General features: G+C 51.2%; 1 protein-coding gene across 2 annotated transcripts in view; it reads right to left on the minus strand.

The window, feature by feature from the left end:
- Window positions 1–24,242, minus strand: part of LOC140429163 (N(4)-(Beta-N-acetylglucosaminyl)-L-asparaginase-like) — a 68,318-nt gene extending 44,076 nt beyond the window's left edge. Inside the window, exons 1-3 of one of the 2 annotated variants that reach the window (XM_072515803.1) lie at window positions 23,991–24,242; window positions 19,570–19,723; window positions 15,891–16,003 (exon numbers count right to left, since the gene is read on the minus strand). In XM_072515803.1, the coding sequence (XP_072371904.1) occupies window positions 15,891–16,003; window positions 19,570–19,723; window positions 23,991–24,108 (385 nt within the window). In that variant the 5' untranslated portion in view covers window positions 24,109–24,242. The remainder of the gene's footprint in view (window positions 1–15,890; window positions 16,004–19,569; window positions 19,724–23,990) is intronic. The other variant, XM_072515804.1, reaches the window with a different exon arrangement.
- Between the last annotated feature and the right edge of the window lie 626 nt (window positions 24,243–24,868).

Here is a 24,868-nt window from a genome sequence, read left to right on the forward strand (position 1 = left end):
TCCCTCGCGGTCCACCCCGCCAATCAAAGAACCTCCCTGGCCTCCGGATCCTATTCCGTCGCGATCCGGGGGTTCTGCACAGTCACTCTCATGGCCCAGGGCGTAGAATTCAGCGGCTTCTGCCTCTACGTCCTGATCTCTGCACTGCACTACTACTAGGCCTGGACTTCCAGTGCAATCTCCAGAGCAACACCCTCAAATTCGGCGGGCCCCTACCACCCCTCACTGTGTGCGGCCTCGCGACCCTAAAGGTCGACCCACCCTCCCTCTTTGCTAATCTAACATCGGATTGCAAACCCGTTGCCACCAGGAGCAGATGGTACAGCACCCAGGACAAGACCTTCATCAGGTCCGAGGTCCAGCGGTTGCTTCGGGAAGGCATCATCAAGGCCAGCAACAGCTCCTGGAGTGCCCAAGTGGTAGTCGTTAAAACTGGGGAGAAGCACAGAATAGTCATGGGCTACAGCCAGACCATCAATCGGTACACGCAGCTCAACGCGTACCCCATCACACGCATATCTGATATGGTCAATCAGATTGCGCAGTACTGGGTCTTCTCAACGATAGACCTAAAATCCGCCTACCACCAGCTCCCCATTCGTAAATCGGACCGTCCATACACTGCTTTCGAGGTGGACGGTCGTCTATATCACTTCCTCAGGGTTCCCTTCGGCATCACTAACGGGGTCTCGGTCTTCCAAAGGGAGATGGACCGAATGGTCGAACGGCACGGTTTGCAGGCCATCTTTCCGTACCTGGACAACGTCACCATCTGTGGCCATGATCAGCAGGACCACGATGCCGACGTTGCTAAATTCCTCCACACCGCCACCTTCTTCAACCTCACCTACAACAAGGAGAAGTGCGTGTTCAGCACAACCCGCTTAGCCATCCTCGGCTACGTGGTCCAGAACGGAGTACTGGGGCCCGATCCCGACCGCATGTGCCCCCTCATGGAGCTTCCCCTCCCCCACTGCCCCAAGGCCCTCAAACGCTGCCTGGGGTTCTTCTCCTACTACGCCCAGTGTGTCCCAAACTATGCGGACAAGGCCCGCCCACTCATTCAGTCCACCCACTTTCCCGTTATGGCCGAGGCACAACAGGCCTTCGCCCGTATCAGAGCTGATATAGCGAAGGCCGGGATGCACGCAATAGACGAGACACTGCCCTTCCAAGTAGAAAGCGACGCATCAGACGTCGCACTTGCTGCCACCCTCAATCAGGCAGGCAGACCCGTGGCATTCTTTTCTCGCACCCTTCATGCCTCAGAGATTCGGCACTCGTCCGTCGAAAAAGAGGCCCAAGCTATCGTTGAAGCTGTGCGGCATTACCTGGCCGGCAGGAGTTTCACTCTCCTCACTGACCAACGGTCGGTAGCCTTCATGTTCAACAACACGCAGCGGGGCAAGATCAAAAACAATAATATCTTGGGTGAAGAATTGAGCTCTCCACCTATAATTACGAGATTCTGTATTGCCCCGGCAAACTCAACGAGCCCCCAGACGCCCTATCCCGAGGAACATGTGCCAACGCAGAAGTAGACTGACTCCGGGCCCTACACGGCAGCCTTTGTCACCCGGGGATCACACGGTTGTACCATCTTGTCAAGGCTCGCAATCTGCCCGACTCCGTCGAGGAGAGTCACCAGGAACTGCCAGGTCTGTGCGGAGTGCAAGCTGCACTTCTACCGGCTGGACCGTGAGCGCATGGAGAAAGCCTCCCGCCCCTTTGAACGCCTCAGCATGGATTTCAAAGAGCCCCTCCCCTCCACCCACCGTAACACGTATATCCTCAGTGTGGTGGAGGAGTACCCCAGGTTCCCCTTCGCCATCCCTGCCCCGATATGACGTCTGCCACCGTCATCAAGGCCCCAAACACAATCTTCGCTCTGTTCGGCTTCCCCGCCTACATCCACAGTGACAGGGGATCCTCATTCATGAGTGATGAGCTGCGTCAGTTCCTGCTCAGCAGGGGTATCGCCTCCAGCAGGACGACCAGCTGTAACCCCCGGGGAAACAGGCAGGTAGAGAGGGAGAACGGGACGGTTTGGCGGGCCATCCAACTGGCCCTACGGACCAGGACCCTCCCAGCCTCTCGCTGGCAGGAGGTCCTCCCTGAGGCACTACACTCCATCTGGTCGCTACTGTGCACCGCTACGAATAACACACCCCATGAACGTCTTTTTGCCTTCCTCAGGAAGTCCACATCCGGGATGTCGCTTCCGACTTGGCTCACAGCTCCAGGACCGGTCCTGCTCCGTAGGCACGTCCAACTCCACAAGGTGGACCCGTTGGTGGATAGGGTGCACTTGCTCCACACCAACCCCCAGTATCCCTACATGGCGTACCCTGACGGCCGTCAAGATACTGTCTCCCTCAGGGACTTGGCACCAGCAGGTTCCACACACACCCACCTCTCCGGCCCGGCGCCACCCTCCCCTCCCCTGGCGCTCCCAACATTAACCCCACCAGGACCATCCCTCCTTCCCCTGCCCACGCAAATGGATGAAGAGGATTTCGGCATGCTCCCGGGGTCGGCCAACATCAGGCCAGCACCGACGTCGCCAGCATTGACATCGCCGCCACTGCCATGTCGCTCCCAGCGGAACGGAACGGCACCAGACCGGTTGAATCTCTAACTGGCACCGGACTTTCAAAAGACATTTTTTTTTTCTCCTAATAAAACACTGTACATAAATTCACTACTGTATATAGTTCTCCACCACCTCCGCCGGACTCATTTTTAACAGGGGGTGAATGTGGTAAACCACTGTTACCTTACATCACCTAATACAGGTGTAAGACCTGTACTACAGGTTCGCCGGTAGCCCCTGCCTGCTGGCTCCGCCCAGTAGGAGAAGTATAAATATGCGTGTCCTCTAGTCAGCAGCCATTTTGCCAGCTGCTGTGGGAGGCCACACATCTTACTGCAATAAAGCCACTGTTGTATCCAACCTTAGTCGTTATACAATTGATCGTGCATCAATCACATGTGATGAGCAAAGGCTTTCCAGGATCACAGTGGGTTAGTAACCCAGATGACGACAATTGTTGTTTTGCCTGCCGGAAAGCGGTTTGTTGCGGCTGACCCCAAACCCAGGTGTGATTATTGTTTAGCAGAAGGTGCGACGGGGCCAGCGTAGTTGCCAGATTGGGGAGGAACTTCCCGTGATAGTTTACGAGGCCGAGAAAAGAACGAAGATGCAAAGTGTCAGTCGGGATGCGGGCCTGTTGAATTGCGCGCACCTTCTCTGCGATTGGGTACAAACCTTTGCGGTCCACCCGATAACCAGGTAGACTACTTCCTTCGCCTGAAAGACGCACTTTGTGCGACATAAACGGACTCCAGCCTCCGAAAATCAACTAAGGACAGCCTCCAAATTTTCCAAATGTTACTGCTCCAACGTCCCTGTAATCAAAACGTCATCCAAGTAGACAGCAACATGTGGTAAACCTCTCAAAATGCCCTCCATGACGCGTTGAAAAATAGCGCAGGCAGAGAATACTGCAAAGGGCAACCGTGTATATTCATACAGGCCCCGGTGTGTATTAATCGTTACATATGGCCGGGAGGCAGGGTCCAGCTCCAACTGTAGGTAGACGTGACTCATATCTAATTTCGTGAACGAGAGTCCGCCTGCAAGCTTTGTGTAGAGATCCTCTATGCGAGGCATTGGATATCAGTCGAGCCGGGAAGCCGTATTCACTGTAAGTTTATAGTCGGCGCACAAGCGAACTGTGACATCTGGCTTCATTACAAGTACAATTGGTGCTGCCCAGTCAGCGAAACGGACGGACCAGATAATACCCAAAATCTCCAAACGAGTGAGCTCCCCTTCTACCTTCTCGAGCAAGGCGTAAGGCACCGGGCGCGCCCGGAAATAGCGTGGCATGGCTCCTGGTTCGACTTGGATACGGGCTATGGCCCCTTTTACTTTCCCCAAACCGGGCTGGAATACATCTGGGTAATGTCCTAGCACCTCAGTCAACCCTCCAGAAACTGTTTGGAGGATGTGCTGCCACTGCAGCCGCAAATGGCGCAACCAGTCTCGACCCAACAGGCTGAGCCCATGGCCGCGCACCACGATAAGTGGGAAACACCCCTCCTGGCGTCCGTAAACAACAGGGGTCATCATAGTTCCTGCAATGTCCAATGGTTCCCCCGTGTAGATGGCCAACCTGGCCTGTGGGTCGGTTAATGTAAGGGTCTGTATACCCTGCTTGATGCAGTTGAATGTCTTCTGGGTGATCATGGAGACCACTGCGCCAATGTCCAACTCCATCTCAAGCGGGTGACCATTGACCCGTACTGTCACCTTAATGGGGGCCACACGGGGAGCTCCCACACAATGCAGCTGCAGGCAGTCGTCCTCTGTCTCCACGTCCTCGGGAGTAGTCGCTGCAGGTTCATCCACATGGTAGGTACGGCCCCTGGGCTGGCCCCAGTTTCGGTCGGAACGACAGTGCCTCTGGCGCCCCCAGGACCGGCGTCCGCGACGGGGTCGGCGCCTACAAGTCTGACACGGACATGGACCCTCATCCATTGGTTCTGGAGAAGGCTCCCATCGGGGAGGAATGTCCGACGGCCACTGGCGTCGATCCGGACGTTGCCTTGCCCAAGGTACCGCAGGGCTGCAGGGGGATGCTTTCAGACGGAAGGGGTTGCGCCCCAAGGCATGCACCTCCATTCTCTGTAGCTCCTGCATTACCTGTTCTGCGCTCACGGGACAATGCTATTTGAGTGGCCTGTTGAAAAGTCAATGTTGGCTCAGCTAACAACTTTCTCTGGGTGGCCGCATTGTTAATACCACAAACCAAACGGTCGCGTAACATTTCTGACAAAGTCTCACATAGTCACAGTACTCCGCAATCCTACGTAGCCTGGATAGAAACTCGGCAAGGGATTCTCCTGGTGTCCTGTATTAAACCGGTAACGTTGGACTATCGTGGACAGGGTTGGGTTAAAATGTTGCCCCACTAAGTTCACAAGTTCAAACGTTTTGCTGTCCAGCGCAGCTGGGTACGTAAGGCTCCTAATCACCCCAATCGTATGTGGGCCACAGGCGGTGAGCAATATGACCACCTGGCGCTCGTTTTCGGTGATATTGTTTGCCTGGAAATAGTAATGCATCTGTTGTGCGTACTGGTTCCAGTTTTCCAGCGCAGCATCAAAGACATCCAAACGTCCGTACAGAGGCATGGTGTAATAGAAAACAACTTCCAACCTGTATCCAACAAAAATCCAGGGAGGTGGCTTCAGCAGTGTAGACAGCTATTCACTTTAATCCTCATCGCCAGTTTTGTGAGGGCCACAAAGAATCCAGCACGAGTTTGCTGCTCCTCTCCTCTTCAAACTGGCCAGCTTTATTTATGCAGGGAATCTGCTAATGATTTCTCCGCCCCCCCTCATTGGGGAAGCTCATACTCCCAAAGGATTGTGGGATTTCCATTAGTCCCCAGCCAATGGTAAGCAGGCAGGTTATAACATCTAGTTAATCAGGTGAGCGAGGACCAGGCCGTTAAGCTCAAATCACTTTGGACAACAAATCCGGCGGCGAAGAGGGCCACAGCGACTATAGAATCACTATTCAGCCCATCGAGTGCACCGATCCTTAGAAAGAGAACCCTACCTGGACCCACTCCCCCACCCTATCCCTGTAACCCCACCTAACCTACACTTTCAACACTTAAAGGGCAATTTTGGTTTGGCTAATCCACTTTTTTGGACTGTGGGAGGAAACCGGAGCACCCGGAGGAAATGCACGCCGACACGGAGAACATGCAAACCCACACAGTCATCCAAGGCAGCAATTGGACCCGGGTCCCTGGCACTGTGAGGCAGCAGTGCTAACCACTGTGCCACCCCAAATCACTTTGAACAATCAGTGTCTCCTGCCAATTGGCCACTGATACCATTCGGCACATGCGTATTGGTCTGCGCATGCACAGAAATCCAATGACATCACCCCGCTATGTCCAGCCTGCCAGTATGCTCTGCTTATGCATCAATAGTGTCACTCTGCACATCTGCCTGGTTGTGCTGTTTCTGGAAAAATGTTGCTACAATGAAATTATGTATTTAATATTCTTGCACAAAATTGTTATTTTGTTCACAGGATGGGGTTATGATAGTAATTTCTCATAACTCTAACTTTAGACAAAAGTGCAGGCTCATTGTAGCACGTGTTAACTATTCACACTGCTGGCCCCCTTTCTGGCATGCAACCAGACAGAACATGGGTTTGCCTGCTGCCTGCCTAAATGGGACCATGCGTGGGGTGATTACAATTACTCATCCCACTTCCCAGGCTGAAATGAAATTATCGGCAACAGTGTAAAGTATTTCAAATACTGAAAATTATCCTGAAAGGCACAGAACAACATCTGATTCAATAGAAATGATCAATAAACTGGAAGTGTGAATGGCTAAAATAGTGGACGTAACAGTTTATTCTCAGATTTAATTCTTAGTTTCCCATTTAGCATTAGTGAGTGCAAACTCTGTTTTCAGTGCCAGACTTTCTCAGGTGACAACCTCAATGCCGGTACATAAATTGAATAAAAGAAAAGCAAGCATTTGGTTCTCAGTACCAGATCAGAAGAGCAAAACAAATAACTTGTCAGTAGTAAGAATGTTAAAGGCAGCAGGGTGGTGCAGTGGTTAGCACTGCTGCCTCATGGCGCTGAGGTCCCAGATTCGCTCCCGGCCCCGGGTCACTGTCCGAGTGGAGTTTGCACATTCTCCCTGTGTCTGCGTGGATCTCACCCCCACAACCTAAAGATGTGCAGGGTAGGTGGATTGGCCACGCTAAATTACCCCTTAATAATTGGAAAAAAAATAATTGGGCACTTTAAATTTATTTTTAATAAGTAGTAAGAATGCAAAGTCCCAGGCAAGTGACCACAAGGAAGCGACGACGGATTAGAAAAACACAATATTTATTCACCTACAAAATACACTCCTCCTCCCTGAAGGGCCTCCCGCGCCTGGCCCACACTCGGGCCGGGTATTTATGTCCCAAGGTCCTCTAGGTTAAGGGTGTAGCTTTGCCCTCTCATCTGGGGAGATCATACTCAGGTGAGGTCACGGGGAACCTGATGGTGCAGACCCCATGGCCTTGGGTCGGTTATAACACCCGTCACCGACCCCCCATGTCCGACACGTTGTTCATCTCCATTCCCTGGAGAGGGAAATTTCTTCGCCCTCTTCGCTCGGGGCTGTCTCTCAGGCATCCGGAGGGTTGTAACGGACTGGGGAGTGACATTTTCAGGCCGCACGTCTGGGTGGTTCTACCATGCTGGTGTCGGCTACCGCCACCAGATCTGTTGTGACTTCTGTTAACTGAGTCTCCATGTCAAACTCGGGGTTCGAGGACTCAGCCTCCCGCATTTCCAGGTCACGGGATGTATCTTGCTCACAAACTGTTAATAGCGGCTGTGCTGGAGGCAGAGGTACCACTGGCCATGGGAGCTCTGGGCGGCATTTGAGGACCAGCTGGGTGTGGCCGCAGAAGTGACCCACATGCCTATTTGACTCCTTTCCTTGTTCACATACTGAGTGCAAGACCGGTCCTGATAGCTTCACCACTATCCCCGGGATCCATAATACGCCGTCGGTGAAGTTCAGACATAGACCGAGTCGCTGCAGAAAATTCCCTGACTGGCCTGGGTAGCCTTCTGTTGGAGTGCTCCTGCCATTTGTGAACTTTTTCTCAATGACGGCCAGAACGAGGCTCAACAGCGTGCACGGCCGATGGCCCATTGGCAGCTCAGAAAGTGCTACTCCGGTAGTGATGTATGGCGTGGTGTGGTAGTAGAATAATAATCGGGCCAGACGGGTCTCCGGAGAACCAGAGGTCGCTTTCCGCATCTCTAACTTAAAAGTCTGTACCGCCAGTTTGGCCAATCCGTTAGAGGACGGGTGGTAAGGTGCATTCCTTACGTGGCGGACGCCGTTCATTTTCAGGAAATCCCCGAATTTCGCACTCATGAAGGCTCTGCTGTTGTCTGACACCAAACTCTCAGGAAGTTCACGGGTACTGAAAGTTTGCCGGAGCTTCTCAATTGTGGGTCATGATGTCATCGTGGACATCCATCCACTTCGAGTGGGCATCTTGAATGAGTAAAAACATTGCTCCTTGGAAAGGTCCCGCAAAGTCCCACATGGAGGCAGGACCATGGTCTATCCGGCCAATCCCATCCTCATCGCCAGTGTAAAGTCCCAGGTGAGTGACCACAAGGAAGCAATGATGGATTAGAAAAACACAATATTTATTCATCGATAAAATACACTACTCTAAGTTGAGGATGGTAGCTCCGCTCCCTCATCTGGGGAGATCATTCTCAGGTGAGGCCACGGAGAACCTGATGGTGCAGACCCCATGGGCTTGGGTTGGGTTTTGAAAGGATTTGATGAGAAATATGTATGTGTTCATACAATTTGCAAGTAATGTGTGTCTATGAGAATTGCCTTTATATTTGTATTTCCTTCAATGCATTAGTTACTGGAAAATGTTCTGCTTTTAATTGAAGCATTAATTGCTGGCACTGCTCACTAGATGCTTTTGAAAATGTCAGGCCTGTTTTGTAATTCGGACTGAACGGCTGGTTTTGTTGCAATAGAGTTGAAGTGATTGAAGAAAGCAAATGGTAAAATTTGGCAGCCAACTTGGGCGGCATGGTAGCACAGGGGTGTGGTAGTATGTATTAGGGGTCATGTGGGACTGGAAGCCCCAATGTCATTGGCTGACAGATCCCGGGTCCTGGTTGGCCGTTGACCTTAAGAAGCCGGAGTCCTCCCCCGCAGGCCAGTCTACTACCGAGCTGCGGGGGAACAGACACGCTTAATAAAGCCTCATCGACTTCACTCTATTTGTCTCTCGGAGTCTTTGTGCGCTACAGTTTATTAAGCGTGCCTAAAAAGGACTATGGAGCTCAGGATCATCCCGGAATGCCTGAGGATCAGCCCCCACGCAGTGAACGCGGCAGCAGCTTTCAAGCATTGGCAGACTTGTTTCGAGGCCTACCTCAGAACGGCCACCGGCCGGGTCACAGAAGACCAAAAACTACAGGTCCTGCACTCGAGGTTAAGCACGGAGATTTTCTCTTTCATCGAAGACGCAGAGAATTTCCAGACGGCGTTCGCAGCACTGAAAAGTCTCTATGTCCGCCCAGTAAACCAGATCTACGCTCGCTATCAACTCGCAACGAGACGGCAAAGTCCCGGAGAATCGATAGATGAATTCTACGCCGCGCTACTAATTTTAGGACGAGCCTGCAGCTGCCCGCCGGTGAACGCAAATGAACACACGGACATGTTAATGCGCGATGCTTTTGTGGCAGGTATGAACCCCTCCCAAATCCGCCAAAGACTTCTAGAAAGAGTCGCTAGGACTCTGAGGCACGGGCCCTAGCAGCCTCCCTAGACGTGGCCGCGCGTAATACCCGCGCCTACGGCCCCGACCGCGCGGCAGCCCATTGGGCTCTGTACGTACCCGTCGCGACAAACCCACCTCCCCCCCCCCCCCCCGGACACCCCACAGGCTTGCGCGGTCCAAACGCCAAGTCGCACCGGGGGCGCCCGCTGCTATTTCTGCGGCCAGGCGAAACACCCCCGGCAGCGCTGCCCGGCCCGCGCAGCGATCTGCAAGAGCTGCGGGAAAAAGGGCCATTTCGCGGCTGTGTGCTGGTCCCGCGAGGTCGCCGCTGTCCCGGGAGAACAGGGAGCCCTGCACGCCGCTTACGCTCCCCAACCCCCCCCCCAGCGCCCCATGTACGACCCGCAGGCGCAGCCACTCTGGGTCCCGACCACCGCGGTCCCGGGAGAACAGGGAGCCCTGCACGCCGCTTACGCTCCCCAACCCCCCCCCCCCGCGCCCCATGTATGACCCGCCGGCGCTACCACTTTGGGTCCCAACCACCGCTCTCCCCGGAGAAGAGGGAGTTCTGCGCGGCTCTAACGCCCCCCAAACCACCCCCCCCCGCGCCCCACGTATGACCCGCCGGCGCTACCAATTTGGGTCCCGACCACCGCTGTCCCCAGCGATGAGGGAGCCCTGCGCGTTCCTAACGCTCCCCAACCTCCCCAGCGCCCCATGTGCGACCCGCAGACGCTGCCATTTTGGGTGCCGGCCACCACGAGGGGAGGAAGGGCGCCGCCACCTTGGACCACCCCAGACCTGTACGACGCATGGGGGCGGCCATTTTGTCCACCCCCGCCGCCATCTTGTGACCCACCAGCCATGTGCGATGTATGGGGGCAGCCATTTTGTTCATCCCCGACGCCATCTTGGGCGGCAACAACGGACCCCAGTGTCGACGGCTCCACGGGGTTCGAGGAAGACGCTCCACTACTACAACCACGTCTCGCTTCAATAACGCTCGACCAAGCTCGGCCCCGGACACTCCAGACGACGACGACAACGGTGCTAATAAACGGGCAAGAGACACCATGCCTAGTCGACTCCGGGAGCACGGAGAGCTTTATCCACCCCGACACGGTAAGATGCTGTTCCTTGACCACCTATCCCAGCGCACAAAAGATTTCCCTAGCTGCAGAATCCCACTCCGTACAGATCAAAGGTTTCTGCATAGTTACCCTAACGGTGCAGGGGAGGGAGTTCAAAAACTACAAGCTACACATCCTTCCCCAACTCTGCGTCCCCACATTACTGGGATTAGACTTCCAGTGCAATCTACAGAGCCTTACCTTCAAATTCGGCGGCCCAATACCCCCACTCACTATCTGCGGCCTCGCAACCCTCAAGGTGCAACCCCCGTCCTTGTTTGCGAACCTCACCCCGGATTGCAAACCCGTCGCCACTAGGAGCAGACGGTACAGCGCCTAGGACCGGACCTTCATTCGGTCCGAGGTCCAGCGGCTACTAAAGGAAGGCATAATCCAGGCCAGCAATAGTCCCTGGAGAGCACAGGTGGTAGTAGTGAAGACAGGGGAGAAGAAAAGGATGGTCATAGACTATAGCCAGACCATCAACAGGTACACACAACTAGACGCGTACCCTCTCCCCCACATATCCGACATGGTCAATCGGATTGCCCAATATAAAGTCTTCTCCACCGTGGACCTCAAGTCCGCCTACCATCAGCTCCCCATCCGCCCAAGTGACCGCAAGTACACAGCCTTCGAGGCAGACGGGCGATTATACCATTTCCTAAGGGTCCCATTTGGCGTCACAAACGGGGTCTCGGTCTTCCAACGAGAGATGGACCGAATGGTTGATCAACACGGGTTGCAGGCCACGTTCCCGTATCTCGACAATGTAACCATCTGCGGCCACGACCAGCAGGACCACGACGCCAACCTCCAAAAATTCCTCCAGACCGCTAAAGCCTTGAAGCTCACGTACAACGAGGACAAGTGCGTTTTTAGCACCAACCGGCTAGCCATCCTGGGCTACGTAGTGCGCAATGGAATAATAGGCCCCGATTCCCAAACGTATGCGCGCCCTCATGGAATTTCCCCTCCCGCACTGCTCAAAAGCCCTGAAACACTGCCTGGGGTTCTTTTCATACTACGCCCAGTGGCTCCCCCGGTACGCAGACAAGGCCCGCCCTCTAATACAGACCACGACCTTCCCCCTGTCGACAGAGGCTTGCCAGGCCTTCAGCCGCATCAAAGCGGATATCGCAAAGGCCACGATGCGCGCCATCGATGAGTCCCTCCCCTTCGAGGTCGAGAGCGACGCCTCCGACGTAGCACTAGCGGCCACCCTTAACCAAGCGGGCAGACCCGTGGCCTTTTTCTCCCGAACCCTCCACGCTTCAGAAATCCGCCACTCCTCAGTGGAAAAGGAAGCTCAAGCCATAGTGGAAGCTGTGCGACATTGGAGGCATTACCTGGCTGGCAGGAGATTCACTCTCCTCACCGACCAACGGTCGGTAGCCTTCATGTTCGATAATGCACTGCGGGGCAAAATCAAAAACGACAAGATCTTAAGGTGGAGGATCGAGCTCTCCACCTTCAACTACAAGATCTTGTATCGTCCCGGAAAGCTGAACGAGCCGTCCGATGCCCGATCCCACGGCACATGTGCCAACGCACAAATTAACCGCCTCCAAACCCTCCACGAGGACCTCTGCCACCCGGGGGTCACTCGGTTTTTCCACTTTATCAAGTCCCGCAACCTCCCATACTCTTTAGAGGAGGTCCGTACAGTCACAAGGAACTGCCACATCTGCGCAGAATGCAAACCGCATTTTTTCAGGCCGGATGGTGCGCACCTGATTAAGGCTTCCCGCCCCTTTGAACGCCTTAGTCTGTATTTCAAAGGGCCCCTCCCCTCCACCGACCGCAACACATACTTCCTTAATGTGGTGGACGAGTACTCTCGCTTCCCATTCGCCATCCCCTGCTCTGACATGACCGCGGCCCACAGTCATTAAAGCCCTGAACACCATCTTCACACTGTTCGGTTGCCCCGCATACGTCCACAGCGACAGGGGGTCCTCTTTCATGAGTGACGAGCTGCGCCAGTTCCTGCTCAGCAAGGGCATAGCCTCAAGCAGGACGACCAGCTACAACCCCCGGGGGAACGGGCAAGTAGAGAGGGAGAACGGCACGGTCTGGAAGACCGTCCTACTGGCCCTACGGTCCAGGGACCTCCCAGTTTCACGGTGGCAGGAGGTCCTTCCGGACGCTCTCCACTCCATCCGGTCGCTATTGTGTACGAGCACTAATCAAACGCCTCATGAGCGTCTCCTTGTCTTCCCTAGGAAGTCCTCCTCTGGAACGTCGCTGCCGACCTGGCTGGCGGCCCCAGGACCCATCTTGCTCCGAAAGCATGTGCGGGCACACAAGGCGGACCCGTTGGTCGAAAGGGTTCACCTCCTCCACGCGAACCCGCAGTACGCTTACGTGGAGTACCCCGACGTCCGGCAGGACACGGTCTCCCTGCGAGATCTGGCGCCCGCCGGCAACACACACACACCCCCGACACCATTCACCCAACCCCCCCCCTTCCTGCCACCACCACACCCCGCGACCGCCCCCTTCCCAGGAGGATCGGTCCCCCTCCCCCCAGGCCCGACCAAGAATAAAGCCCAAGCTGAAACCGTAAGGCTCCCGGAGACGACAACACCGGAACAAACACCACCACCACCACCGGGGCCGAGGCGATCGACACGGACGACCAGACCGCCTGACCGACTCGTGGCGTCGATCTAAATCAATATATGGACTTTTCACAAGAACATTTTGCTTTTTCTCCCGATACCTTCTGTAAATAGTTGAAACAGGACAAAATTGTACATACTGTATTGCCATATGAATGTTTTCCTCCCAGGACCAGCCCTGTAAACCCTTACCACCATGCGAAGCATCACCCCGCCAGGTTCATTTTTGACAAGGGGTGAATGTGGTAGTATGTATTAGGGGTCATGTGGGACTGGAAGCCCTAATGTCATTGGCTGACAGATCCCGGGTCCTGGTTGGCCGTTGACCTCTAGCTCCGCCCTGAAGGCGGAGTATAAGAAGCCGGAGTCCTCCCCCGCAGGCCAGTCTACTACCGAGCTGCGGGGGAACAGACACGCTTAATAAAGCCTCATCGACTTCACTCTATTCGTCTCTCGGAGTCTTTGTGCGCTACAAGGGGTTAGCAAAGTTGCTTCACAGCTCCAAGGTACCAGGTTTGATTCCCGGCTTGGATCACTATCTGTGCGGAGTCTGCACTTTCTCCCCGTGTCTGCGTGGGTTTCCTCCAGGTGCTCCGGTTTCCTCACACAGTCCAAAGATGTGCTGGTTAGGTGGATTGGCCATGCTAAATTGCCCTTAGTGTCCAAAATGGTTATGTGGGGTTACTGGGTTAGGGTGGAGGTATGGGTTTAGGTAGGGTGCTCTTTCCAGGGGCCGGTGCAGACTCGATGGGCCGAATGGCCTCATTCTGCACTGTAAATTCTATGATTCTATGATTTCCAAATTGTGTGAAAAAAGTGTGCAGAAAGACCTTCAACAGGTTTGACAGCAATTTTCAGTGAAGGAAAAAAAATTAAGTGCACCACACCCAGTATTATATTGTATTTCTCTGGCATCATCGAAGACACAACAGCGTTTCCATGGATTCATTAAAGCTTGTGTCAACTACCCGTTTATCTCACTGAATTAGATAAAGATCTGCTTCTAATTTAATTACTAACATCTTTCATAACATTTTGGAAAAGCCTGGTTTACTCTTCTTCCATTTTAATGATCCGTTTTATATATATATATATATATATATATATACTGTGGCGCAATGATATGATTGATCATAATTTATTCATGGTTCACCATTTTAATGATGACCAGAATAATTTCCAAGTCGTTAGACCCAATGCAAAGGTCATTCTGCCTTCCAATACTGTTGATAGTACGGGGACTAGTTTTAAATTAACAATGCGTGTATATCCATTTGAAGAGTGCACAGGCCAACTCTGGAAACACAGAGAGGTAAACTACCTGACAACTTGAAAATCAAGTAATTATATCCCTAACTTTAAAACGCACTCCAATAAAAACTTGCAGCTGTTTTTTTGACTTGGACTAGTCTATCCATCGATTTTGGTAAATATATTTCGAATGTGTAATTTTTGAGTCTTGAATTTATCATATTTTAAACAATCAACTTTTATTAATTGCTTCTCACAGTGTTAAGACATGGCTGAGTGACCAGCAAGCTCAACTATGGGTTCAAGGCCGGAGCACAAAATCTAAGCTGACACTCCAGCGTAATACGAGAGGTAAATACTGACGGAATGTCTGCTCTCAAAAGGATATAAAAGGCACTATTTTTGAGATAAGGAAAGTTCATTCTATCCAATATTGATCCCTCAAATCAATCCTATAATCCGACTATCTGGCTATTATCATATTTCTGTTTGTGGACTTTCTGTGCACATTTCCCACATCAGCGGTGTATTTTGAAGCATCTTCAGCTCATGAAAGAAAACAAAGAAGAACAAAGAACAATAGAGCACAGGAACAGGCCCTTCGGCCCTCCAAGCCTGCACCGGTCTAGCTACCACCCTTGGCAAAAACCCTCAGCACTTCCTTGTGCCGTATCCCTCTATACCCATCCTATCCATGTATTTTTCGAGATGACTTTTGAACGGCGTTAATGTGTCTGCTTCCACAACCTCCCCTGGCAATGCGTTCCAGGCACTCACTACCTTCTGTGTAAAACACCTGCCTCGCACATCTCCTCTAAACTTTGCCCCACGGACCTTAAATCTATCCACCCTAGTGACAGACCCCTCCACCCTGGGAAAGAGTCCCTGCCCATCCACTCTGTCCATGCCCCTCATAATCTTGTAGACCACTATCAGGTCCCCCTTCAACCATCGTTGTTCTAATGAAAATAGTCTGAGTCTATTCAGTCTCTCTGCATAGCTAACACCCTTCAGACCAGGCAACATCCTGGTAAACCTCCTCTGCACCCTCTCCAAGCTTCCAAAATCTTCTGGTAGTGTGGCGACCAGAATTGTGTGCAATATTCCAAGTGCGGCCTTACCAAGGTTCTATACAACTGGAGCATGACTTGCCAGTTTTTATACTCGATGCCCCGTCTAATGAAGGCAAGCATTCCGTATGCTTTCTTGACTACCTTGTCCACTTGTGTTGCCACTTTCAATGATCTGTTTTGCCATTTATGGTATATTTCCCCTCTATGTTAGACCGACCAAAATGCACTACCTCACATTTGTCTGGGTTAAACTCCATTTACCATTTCTCTGCCCAAGTCTCCAACCTATCTATGTCCTGCTGTATCCTCTGACAATCCTCAACACTATCTGCCACTCCACCAACCTTGGTGTCATCCGCGAACTTACTAATCTGACTAGCAAATAAAATTAAAGCTTTTTCTCCTCCATCAAAGAACAACAGGGACCAATGCTTACCTGACTCCCCCACTAACAGAGAGTGACTGCTGTGTTCCATCACTGCTCGAGCAACGCTGATCGCACTTTTAATTCTTCGAATTTGCCCAACTCCTCCAACCTCAATGGTGTTGCTGAACAGTTAAAAATAGCAATAGTAACAAACCTCAATGCCATCTATTAAAAACGTGTATAACTTTTCACTCCCCTATATTCCCAGTCTTGTTTTAATGTTCATGTCTGCTAAATTTACGTTAAAACCATAAAAGTGGCACAAATAACATCAGCTCGGAATACTTCCCTCTCCACAGTGGGACTAGGCAGGGATGTCCTATGTCCCCCCTGCTGTTTGCACTCGCGATGGCCATCGCGTTAAGACGTTCGGGGGTATGGAAAGGGATAGTGCGGTGGGGGGATAGAGCATAGGGTGTCCTTATATGCCGATGACTTGTTATTATACGTGTCGGAACCGAGTGTATAAATAGGGGGAATACTGGAGCTGCTTCAGGTGTTTGGGTCCTTCTCGGGGAACAAATTAAATCTAGACAAGAGTGAATATTCTGTGGTGTCTCGGCCGGGGGTGGGGGCAGGGGTGGGAGGCTTCCATTCCGTAGGGCGGGGACTCACTTTAGATACCTGGGTATGCAGGTTGCTCGGGATTGAGAGGGGCTCCATAGGTACAACATTTCTAGTTTGGTGGGAAGGATGAAAGCTGATCTGGCAAGGTGGGATGGTCTCCCTCTGTCACTGGTGGGTCGGGTACAGGCGGTTAAAATGAATGTGTTGCCGCGATTCCGGTTTATTTTCCAATGTCTGCCAATTTTCCTGCCAAAGGCATTTTGTAGAGAGATTGAAGGGATGATTACCTCGTTCATATGGGGAGGGAAGGTGCCAGAATTAGAAAGGTTCCTACTACAGAGAGGAAGGCAGGCAGAGGGTTTGGGTCTTCCGAACCTGATGTATTATTACTGGGTGGCGAATGTGGAGAAGGTGCGGAGCTGGGTCAGAGGGGTGGATTCCCAGTGGGTCAGAATGAAGGAGAGTTTGTGTAGGGGGTCGGGATTGAAGGCGCTAGCAACAGCGCCACTCCCGACAGCCCTGGGGAAATACTCAGGGAGTCCGGTAGTAATAGCTTCATTGAGAATTTGGAGTCAGTTCCGCCAGCACTTTGGGTTGGGGGCAGGGTCAAGGGAAATGCCGATTCGGGGGAACCATAGATTTGAGCCAGGGAAGTGTGATAGAAATTTTCGGAGTTGGGAGGAGAAAGGAATTCGGACACTAAAAAAGATTTGTTTCTTGGAGGTCGGTTTGCAGCATTGAACGAGGTGGGAACGAAGTATGGGCTGGAACAGTGGGAAATATTTAGATACATGCATTGAAATGCCAGAAAGGAGATACAGAGCTGATTAGTAGAACCAGCTTCCACATTGCTGGAGGAGGTGCTGACGACATGGGGATTGGAGAAGGGGGTAGTATCGGCGGTTTACGGGGCTATTTTTGGAAGAGGAGAAGGCACCGCTGGAAGCGATCAAGGCAAAGTGGGAGGAAGAGTTGGGAGAGGGTATGGAGGAAGGCTACTGGCATGACGTGCTCCGGAGGGTAAACACTTCCAGCACGTGTGTGAAGTTGGGGCTAATACAGCTGAAGGTGGTAAATATAGCACACTTACAAGGGCGAGAATGAGCAGGCTTTTTGAGGAGGTAGAAGAAATGTGTGAACGTTGCAGGGGAGGGGGGGGGGTGCTAACCACGTTCATACGTTTTGGTCTGGTCCAAAGCTGGAGGACTACTGGAAGGAGGTTTTTAGGGTAATCTCTAAAGTGGTGCATGTGAAACAGCACCCAGGCCCTCGGGAGGCCATATTCGGGGTGTCGGACCAGCCGGGGTTGGAAACGGGTGCGGAGGCAGATGGTGTAGCCTTTGCCTTGTTAATCGCCCAAAAGCGGATCTTGTTGGGATGGAGATCAACCTCTCCACCCTGTGCCCTGGCGTGGCAGGGGGACCTGTTGGAATTGTTGACTCTTGAGAAAGTCAAATTTGAACTGCGGGAAGGATGGAGGAGTTCTACAATTCATGGGCGTTGTTCATTATGCACTTTCGAGAATTGGATTACATCGAACATTTGGGGAGGGGGGGGGGGGGAGGGGGACTGTATGTGTTAATGATGACTATGGGTGATTCCTGATTCCTTTTTGTCATTTGTTTATGTTAACATGTGGGCTAATGTTTGGGGTTTGGTGGGAGGATGGGATCGTTGTTATTGATGTGGGGATTGACATTGCATTCGTTACTGATTGTTGTTTATTGTTGGATATAAATTTGGGACAAAATGTGAAAAAGGAGGGGAATAAAAATATATTTTTTTGAAACCATACAAGTGAAAGCTACCACAGTCCCAAAGCACCATAGGCTGCTCTGCCCTTTGAGAGAGAGTGAATTGACGGTGGTGGTTTAACCGGAGGGTCATCAGACCTCAGGCAAGGGATAAGGTGGGGCCTTCATGGTAAGCTCAGCCGGTACAGGAATTGAACCCACACTGTTGGCATTGTTCTGCATCACGCACCAGCCATCCGAAAACCATAATTTTTAAATCATGCCACAACTTGGAATTGAGCGTACAAATCACACAACCAGAATCTGAACTGGTCCAGCCATATAAATACTGTGGATACCAGGGCAGGTCAGAGACTGTGAATTATAAGTGAGCAAGATGTCTCCTAACTCGGTCCCAAAGCCTGTCCACCATCTACAAGGCACAAGTCAGGAATGTGATGCAATATTATCCACTTGCCTGGATGAGTGCAGTTCCAACAACACTGAAGAAGGTTGGCACCATCCAGGACAAAGCAGCCCAACGATAGGCACCCCATTCATTACCTTAATCCCCTGCGCACTGTGGCTCCAATGTGCACTATATATCAGAATCACTGCAGAAACTCGCTAAGTTGCCTTGGTGACAGGATCTTGCAAACCCTTGACCTCTTGAGCCTGAAGGAAAGGAGAACATAGCCACCTGCAAGTTCCCAAGTCACACGCAGTGTGGGATTTGCAAATATATCACCATTTCTTTATCGTCTGTGGGTCAAAAACCTTGGAACTCCCTCCATGACAGTGGTGTGTGTGTGTATCTACACCACAGGGGCTATATTGCTTCACAACTATCAAGGGCAATCGGCTATGGCAATAAAGGTGACCTTGCCAGAAATGCTCACATCTCATGAATGAAGTGAAGAAACATGCAACATTCATAGAAAGTTTCAATTAAATTAAGATTTAGTTCAAAACCATATCCATGAGGGAGAGTGTCAGAGCTAATTTTGAGATCTAGAGAGGGAAGGCATATTCCATTGTTGTAGCGTCAGCGATGAGTTCACTTGTAGAGGCTTCAGCCTCCCTCGATGGCAGTGGACAGCACTCAACTGAGCCTACAATGGGCACCTTGCCAACCTGCTCTATAAGTGGAAGATGAGGGTTGACTGCAAGTGTGATTACGGCCATAAATCCAATGCCATGGAATACAGCACTAAGATCTGCAACAGGCAGCCTGTATCTGCCCCTGGTATCTCAGGAGGAGCTCTTCACTCCATACAAAAAGCAGTAATCGTACACCGCCCATCACAAGTGCAATTCATTGCACAATTGGTTCACAAAGTAACATTATAAGTAGTTCAAATTCCCAGTGTGCTGCAGTAGTGAATTACCCGTTCATAATCATAGCATCCAGTGTCGTCTCTCCGTGTTCATCTGGGTTTCCTCCATACCCCACAGTGCCACGGCACTGATCAACCTCACACTGACTGCAACCTTTCTCCACGGCGTCCAATGCTGAACCCCCAGACTGAAGAGTGTCCCATGCTAAATTAGATAAAACAAAAAGAAACTTTCAGTGCTATGGAGATAGACGGAGCTGGAATTGTACTAACTGGATTGCTCAATGGAGAGCTGGCTGGTCTCCTTCTGTGCTGTGAGTAACTTTATAATAAATGCTTCTTACATTTATCTCTCAATTGAGATGACAACAAAACGAAAATTACAAAAAGCAACTTTCACAGGGAAGAGAGGTTAGAACTGGTTTATGCATAATTAAAAGATACATTTTATTCCGGCAGCAAAAGTTAAGATCAATTTCTCGTCCCAATTTCTGATTTTGATTTGATTTGATTTATTCTCACATGTACCGAAATACAGTGAAAAGTATTTTTCTGTGGCCGAGGGAACGTACACAGTACGTACATAGTAGACAAAAAGAATAATCAACAGAGAACATTGACAAATGGTGCATCGACAAACAGGGATTGGTTACAGTGCGGAACATGGGGCCAAACATAGCAAATACATGAGCAAGAGCAGCATAGGGCATTGTGAATAGTGTTCTTACAGGGAAAAGATCAGTCCAAGGGAGAGTTGTTGAGGAGTCTTGTAGCTGTGAGGAAGAAGCTGTTCCTTTGTCTGGATGTGCAGGTCTTCAGACTTCTGTAGCTTCTGCCTGATGGAAGGATCTGTAAGAAGGCAATGCCTGGGTGGGAGGGGTCTTTGATAATGCTGTCTGCCTTCCTGAGGCAACGAGAGGTGTATACAGAATCAATGTGGGGGTGGCAAGCTTGAGTGATGTGTTGGGCTGTGTTCACCACATTCTGCAGTTTATTGACAGGCATAGGAATCTGGGTGTGCAGGGCCATGGCCACTGAAAGTGGCAACATAGGTGGAGAAGGTAGACAAGAAGGCATACAGCATGCTTGCCTTCATTGGCCGGGGCATTGAGTATAAAAAATTGGCAAGTCATGCTGCAGCTGTATAGAACCAGGGGCAAAATTCTCCCCCAACGGCGCGATGTCCGCCGACAGGCGCCCAAATCGGCGCCAATCAGACGGGCATCGTGCAGCCCCAAAGGTGCGGAATGCTCCGCATCTTTGGGGGCCGAGCCCCAACATTGAGGGGCTAGGCCGTCGCCGGAGGGATTTCCGCCCCGCCAGCTGGCGGAAATGGCGTTTGTAGCCCCGCCAGCTGGCGCGGAAATGCGGCGTATGCGCGGGAGCGTCAGCGGATGCTGACAGTTTCCCGGCGCATGCGCGGGAGCATCAGCGGCCGCTGACAGTTTCCCGCACATGCGCAGTGGGGAGAGTCACTTCCGCCTCCGCCATGGTGGAGGCCGTGGCGGAGGCGGAAGGGAAAGAGTGCCTCCACGGCACAGGCCCGCCCGCAGATCGGTGGGCCCCGATCGCGGGCCAGGCCACCGTGGGGGCACCCTCCGGGGTCAGATCGCCCCACGCCCCCCCCAGGACCCCGGAGCCCGCCCACGCCGCCTGGTCCCGCCGGTAAATACCAGGTTTAATTTACGCCGGTGGGACAGGCAATTTCTGGGCAGGACTTCGGCCCATCCGGGCCGGAGAATTGAGCGGGGGGTCCCGCCAACCGGCGCGGCCCGATTCCCGCCCCTGCCCAATCTCCGGTACCGGAGACTTCAGCGGGGGCGGGGATGGGATTCACAGCGGCCAACGGCCATTCTCCGACCCGGCGGGGGGTCGGAGAATGACGCCCCTTAAGTTAGACCACACTTGGAATATAGTGTTCAATTCTGGTCGCCACACTTTCAGAAGGATGTGGAGGCTTTGGAAAGGGTATAGAAGAGATTTGTAATAATCTTTATTAGTCACAAATAGGCTTACATTAACACTGCAATGAAGTTACTGTGAAAATCCCCTAGTCATCACTCTCTGGCGCCTGTTCGAGTACACAGTGGAAGAATTCAGAATGTCCAATTCACCTAACAAGCACGTCTTTCGGGACTTGTGGAAGGAAACCGGAGCACCCGGTGGAAACCCACGCAGACACGGGGAGAATGTGAAGACTCTGCACAGACAGTACCAGGAGGAGTCTTCTGGTTTGGAGGGCATTAGCTATGAGGAGAGGTTGGATAAACTCGGTTTCTTCTCACTGGAACGACGGAGGTTAAGGGGCGACCTGATAGAAGTCGACAAAAATATGAGGGGCATGGACCAGAGTGGATAGTCAGAAGCTTATTCCCTGGGTGGAAGAGTTAATTGCTAGGGCACATAGGTTTAAGGTGCGAGGGGCAAAATTTATAGGTGATGTGCGAGGGAGGGTTTTTTTTTTTTTACACAGAGGACAGTGGATATCTGGAACTCGCTGCCAGAGGAGGTGGTGGAAGCAGGTACGATAGTGACATTTAAGAGGCATCATGACAAATACATAAACAGAGGGATATGGACTCTGGAAGTGTAGAAAGTTTAAGGTTACATGGGTAGCATGGTCAGCGCAGGCTTGAAGGGCTGAAGGGCCTGTTCCTGTGCTGTATGTCTCAATCATCTTTATATGTTGATTTTATACGTATTGCAGCTGTATTAGTTAATGTTTGTGTATCTCTTGTACGTTTAGTTATTTGTTTTAAGTAACTTGCTTCAGGCATCAGCAGTCACGAAGAAGTTACGAAAAGGTATGTGAACTTTCAGAATTCTAAAGATATATCAGTTAGGTCTTTTGGGACATGAGCCGAAAAGGAAATCAATCATTCGGAAGTAACACGACACACCCTCTTATCAGAAATAATCAGACACATATATTACCTCTTGGTTGTGTGATGAATGTCGGAATTTTACATATATTCTATTGCAGCTATTTGGTGCAGTAAGGCTTAAAAGTTTAGGTTAGTAATGTTTTTAAAATAAATCCTGGTTTGAAAGACAGTTTTGGAGCCAAAGGTGCAATTAAAGCATCGTAAAAAGCTTGGGCTAATGTAATGTAGTTTGGATAAAATTCAAATATTTTTTAAATTCAGAGTACCCAATTATTTTTGGGAAGCACACAGGTGTTTTCTTTAAGTTTAAAAGTGCTATGTAAATTCCAGTTGTTTCATTGGTTTATAGAGATGGAGAAGGTTACAGAAATAAGTCAGGCGAGGCTATGCATGGATGAGAATTTTATAACGGAGGCATTGTTGGTTCCAGTGCCGATGGTGGTCATTGACCACAGAGCTGAGCAATGGACGGGGCCTGGTGTGAATTAGGATATTGAAACAGAGTTGTGGACAAGTTCAAGTTTACAGAAGTACATGTAGGGCGATCAACAGTGCCTGATTTGACGGGATAATCCCACCTTTGAGCTGGTTGTCCTGGGGCGTTTGACACTGGGACGCACTCCTCTTCGATCTTCTCTCTGGGAACCTGACACTCCCCCCATCCCCTGACAGGTTCATGCCATTGCCAGAGTCACCCTAAAAATTTGCCACCGAGAGTTGATCACCCTAAGGGTAAGGTGTGGGAATAATCAATCAGCCATAATAACTTACACCCACCCCCAATGCTACCAACCAGCAACAGATTTAAAGGTAGTAAATGATACGCTTAATGTAACTGTTGGCACTTCACCCCAACCTCATGTTTGTCTAGTGTCATGCTCACCGCAATTCTTAACCGTGGTCAAAATTTAACTCCCCGATGGCACGGTGGCGCAGTGGTTAGCACGGCACCAAGGATGCGGGTTCGATTCCGGCCCTGGGTCACTGTCCGTGTGGAGGTTGTACATTCTTCCCATGGGTCTCACCCCCACAACTCAAAGATGTGCAGGGTAGGTAATTGGCCACGCAAAATTGCCCCTTAAATGGAATTTTTTTTTAAAGTTAACTCCCGAAATGGGCAGCACGGTAGCCTTGTGGATAGCACAATTGCTTCACAGCTCCAGGGTCCCAGGTTCGATTCCAGCTTGGGTCACTGTCTGTGCGGAGTCTGCACATCCTCCCGTGTGTGCGTGGGTTTCCTCCGGGTGCTCCGGTTTCCTCCCACAGTCCAAAGATGTGCAGGTTAGGTGGATTGGCCGTGATAAATTGCCCTTAGTGTCCAAAATTGCCCTTAGTGTTGGTTGGGGTTACTGGGTTATGGGGATAGGGTGGTGGTGTTGACCTTGGGTAGGGTGCTCTTTCCAAGAGCCGGTGCAGACTTGATGGGCCGAATGGCCTCCTTCTGCACTGTAAATTCGATGAAATACCTGGACTAAAATGTTCATTTTTAAAATGAGCAAATAATGCAGAAGCTTGCAATAACTCTGACTGTACCAGTGCAAACATGCACAGAAATGGGACTAGTTTGCAAAGTTTGCTTGCACTTACCTCGCTGCACAGCGTCATGGTAAGGCCAGGTATTGATGACAAGGGGCAGCTGGGCGGCCGCCAGGACACAGCAGGCGCTGAGCAGCAGGATCAGTGGAACGGAGCCCGGGAATCCCATCGCACCGCCAAGCCCGTTCACAGCAAAGCCCACGCCTTCAATCACTGCTCAGTCCCTCAGGATCGCTTCCTATTCCAGTCACGTACTGTAGCTGCAAACGGACGGCGAGGGAAGCACTACTTCTCTGTAAAAATCAAACTGGCTGATAAGCCAGTATTTAACTACAATTTGCTCCTCCCCACCTCTCATTCTCTCTCACACCATCCCTCCCACTGTCGTTATCTCATTTGAAGGTGAAGGTAAATGTGTTATTGACACTTTCATACCAAATTTCATACTTCTTTGCCAGAATGATTTGACTTTTCTTACAAATATTATACTCCTCTGGCTCTCCAAGTTAATTAAATTGTTATTCTATATATAGAGTTTTCCAAAATCCTCCTCGTTAATTGGTCGGTGTCTTCCAACAACATGGTAAAAAGAGATTATTTAGCCCCCAAGGTTCATTAAGACTTGCAGATTGGAATGCGGAGTATACTTTCAAAATTTGCTGTGATACCAATCTTGGGAGGTAAAGGATTGAGACAAGCTAGCAGAATGGGCATTCATTGAATCCCTACTGTGCAGAAGGTGGCCATTCGGCCCATCGGATCTGCACCGGCCCTCCGAAAGAGCACCCTACCCTGGTCCACTCCTCCATTTACCCTGCCCTATCCCCATAACCTAACCTGCACATCCCTGGACACTAAGGGGCAATTTAGCATAGTTAATCCACCTAACCTGCACGCCTTTGGACTCACCCAAGGCCAGAATTGAACCC

The sequence above is a fragment of the Scyliorhinus torazame genome, chromosome 9 (assembly GCF_047496885.1).
Source record: "Scyliorhinus torazame isolate Kashiwa2021f chromosome 9, sScyTor2.1, whole genome shotgun sequence".
Classification (NCBI taxonomy): Eukaryota; Metazoa; Chordata; class Chondrichthyes; order Carcharhiniformes; family Scyliorhinidae; genus Scyliorhinus; species Scyliorhinus torazame.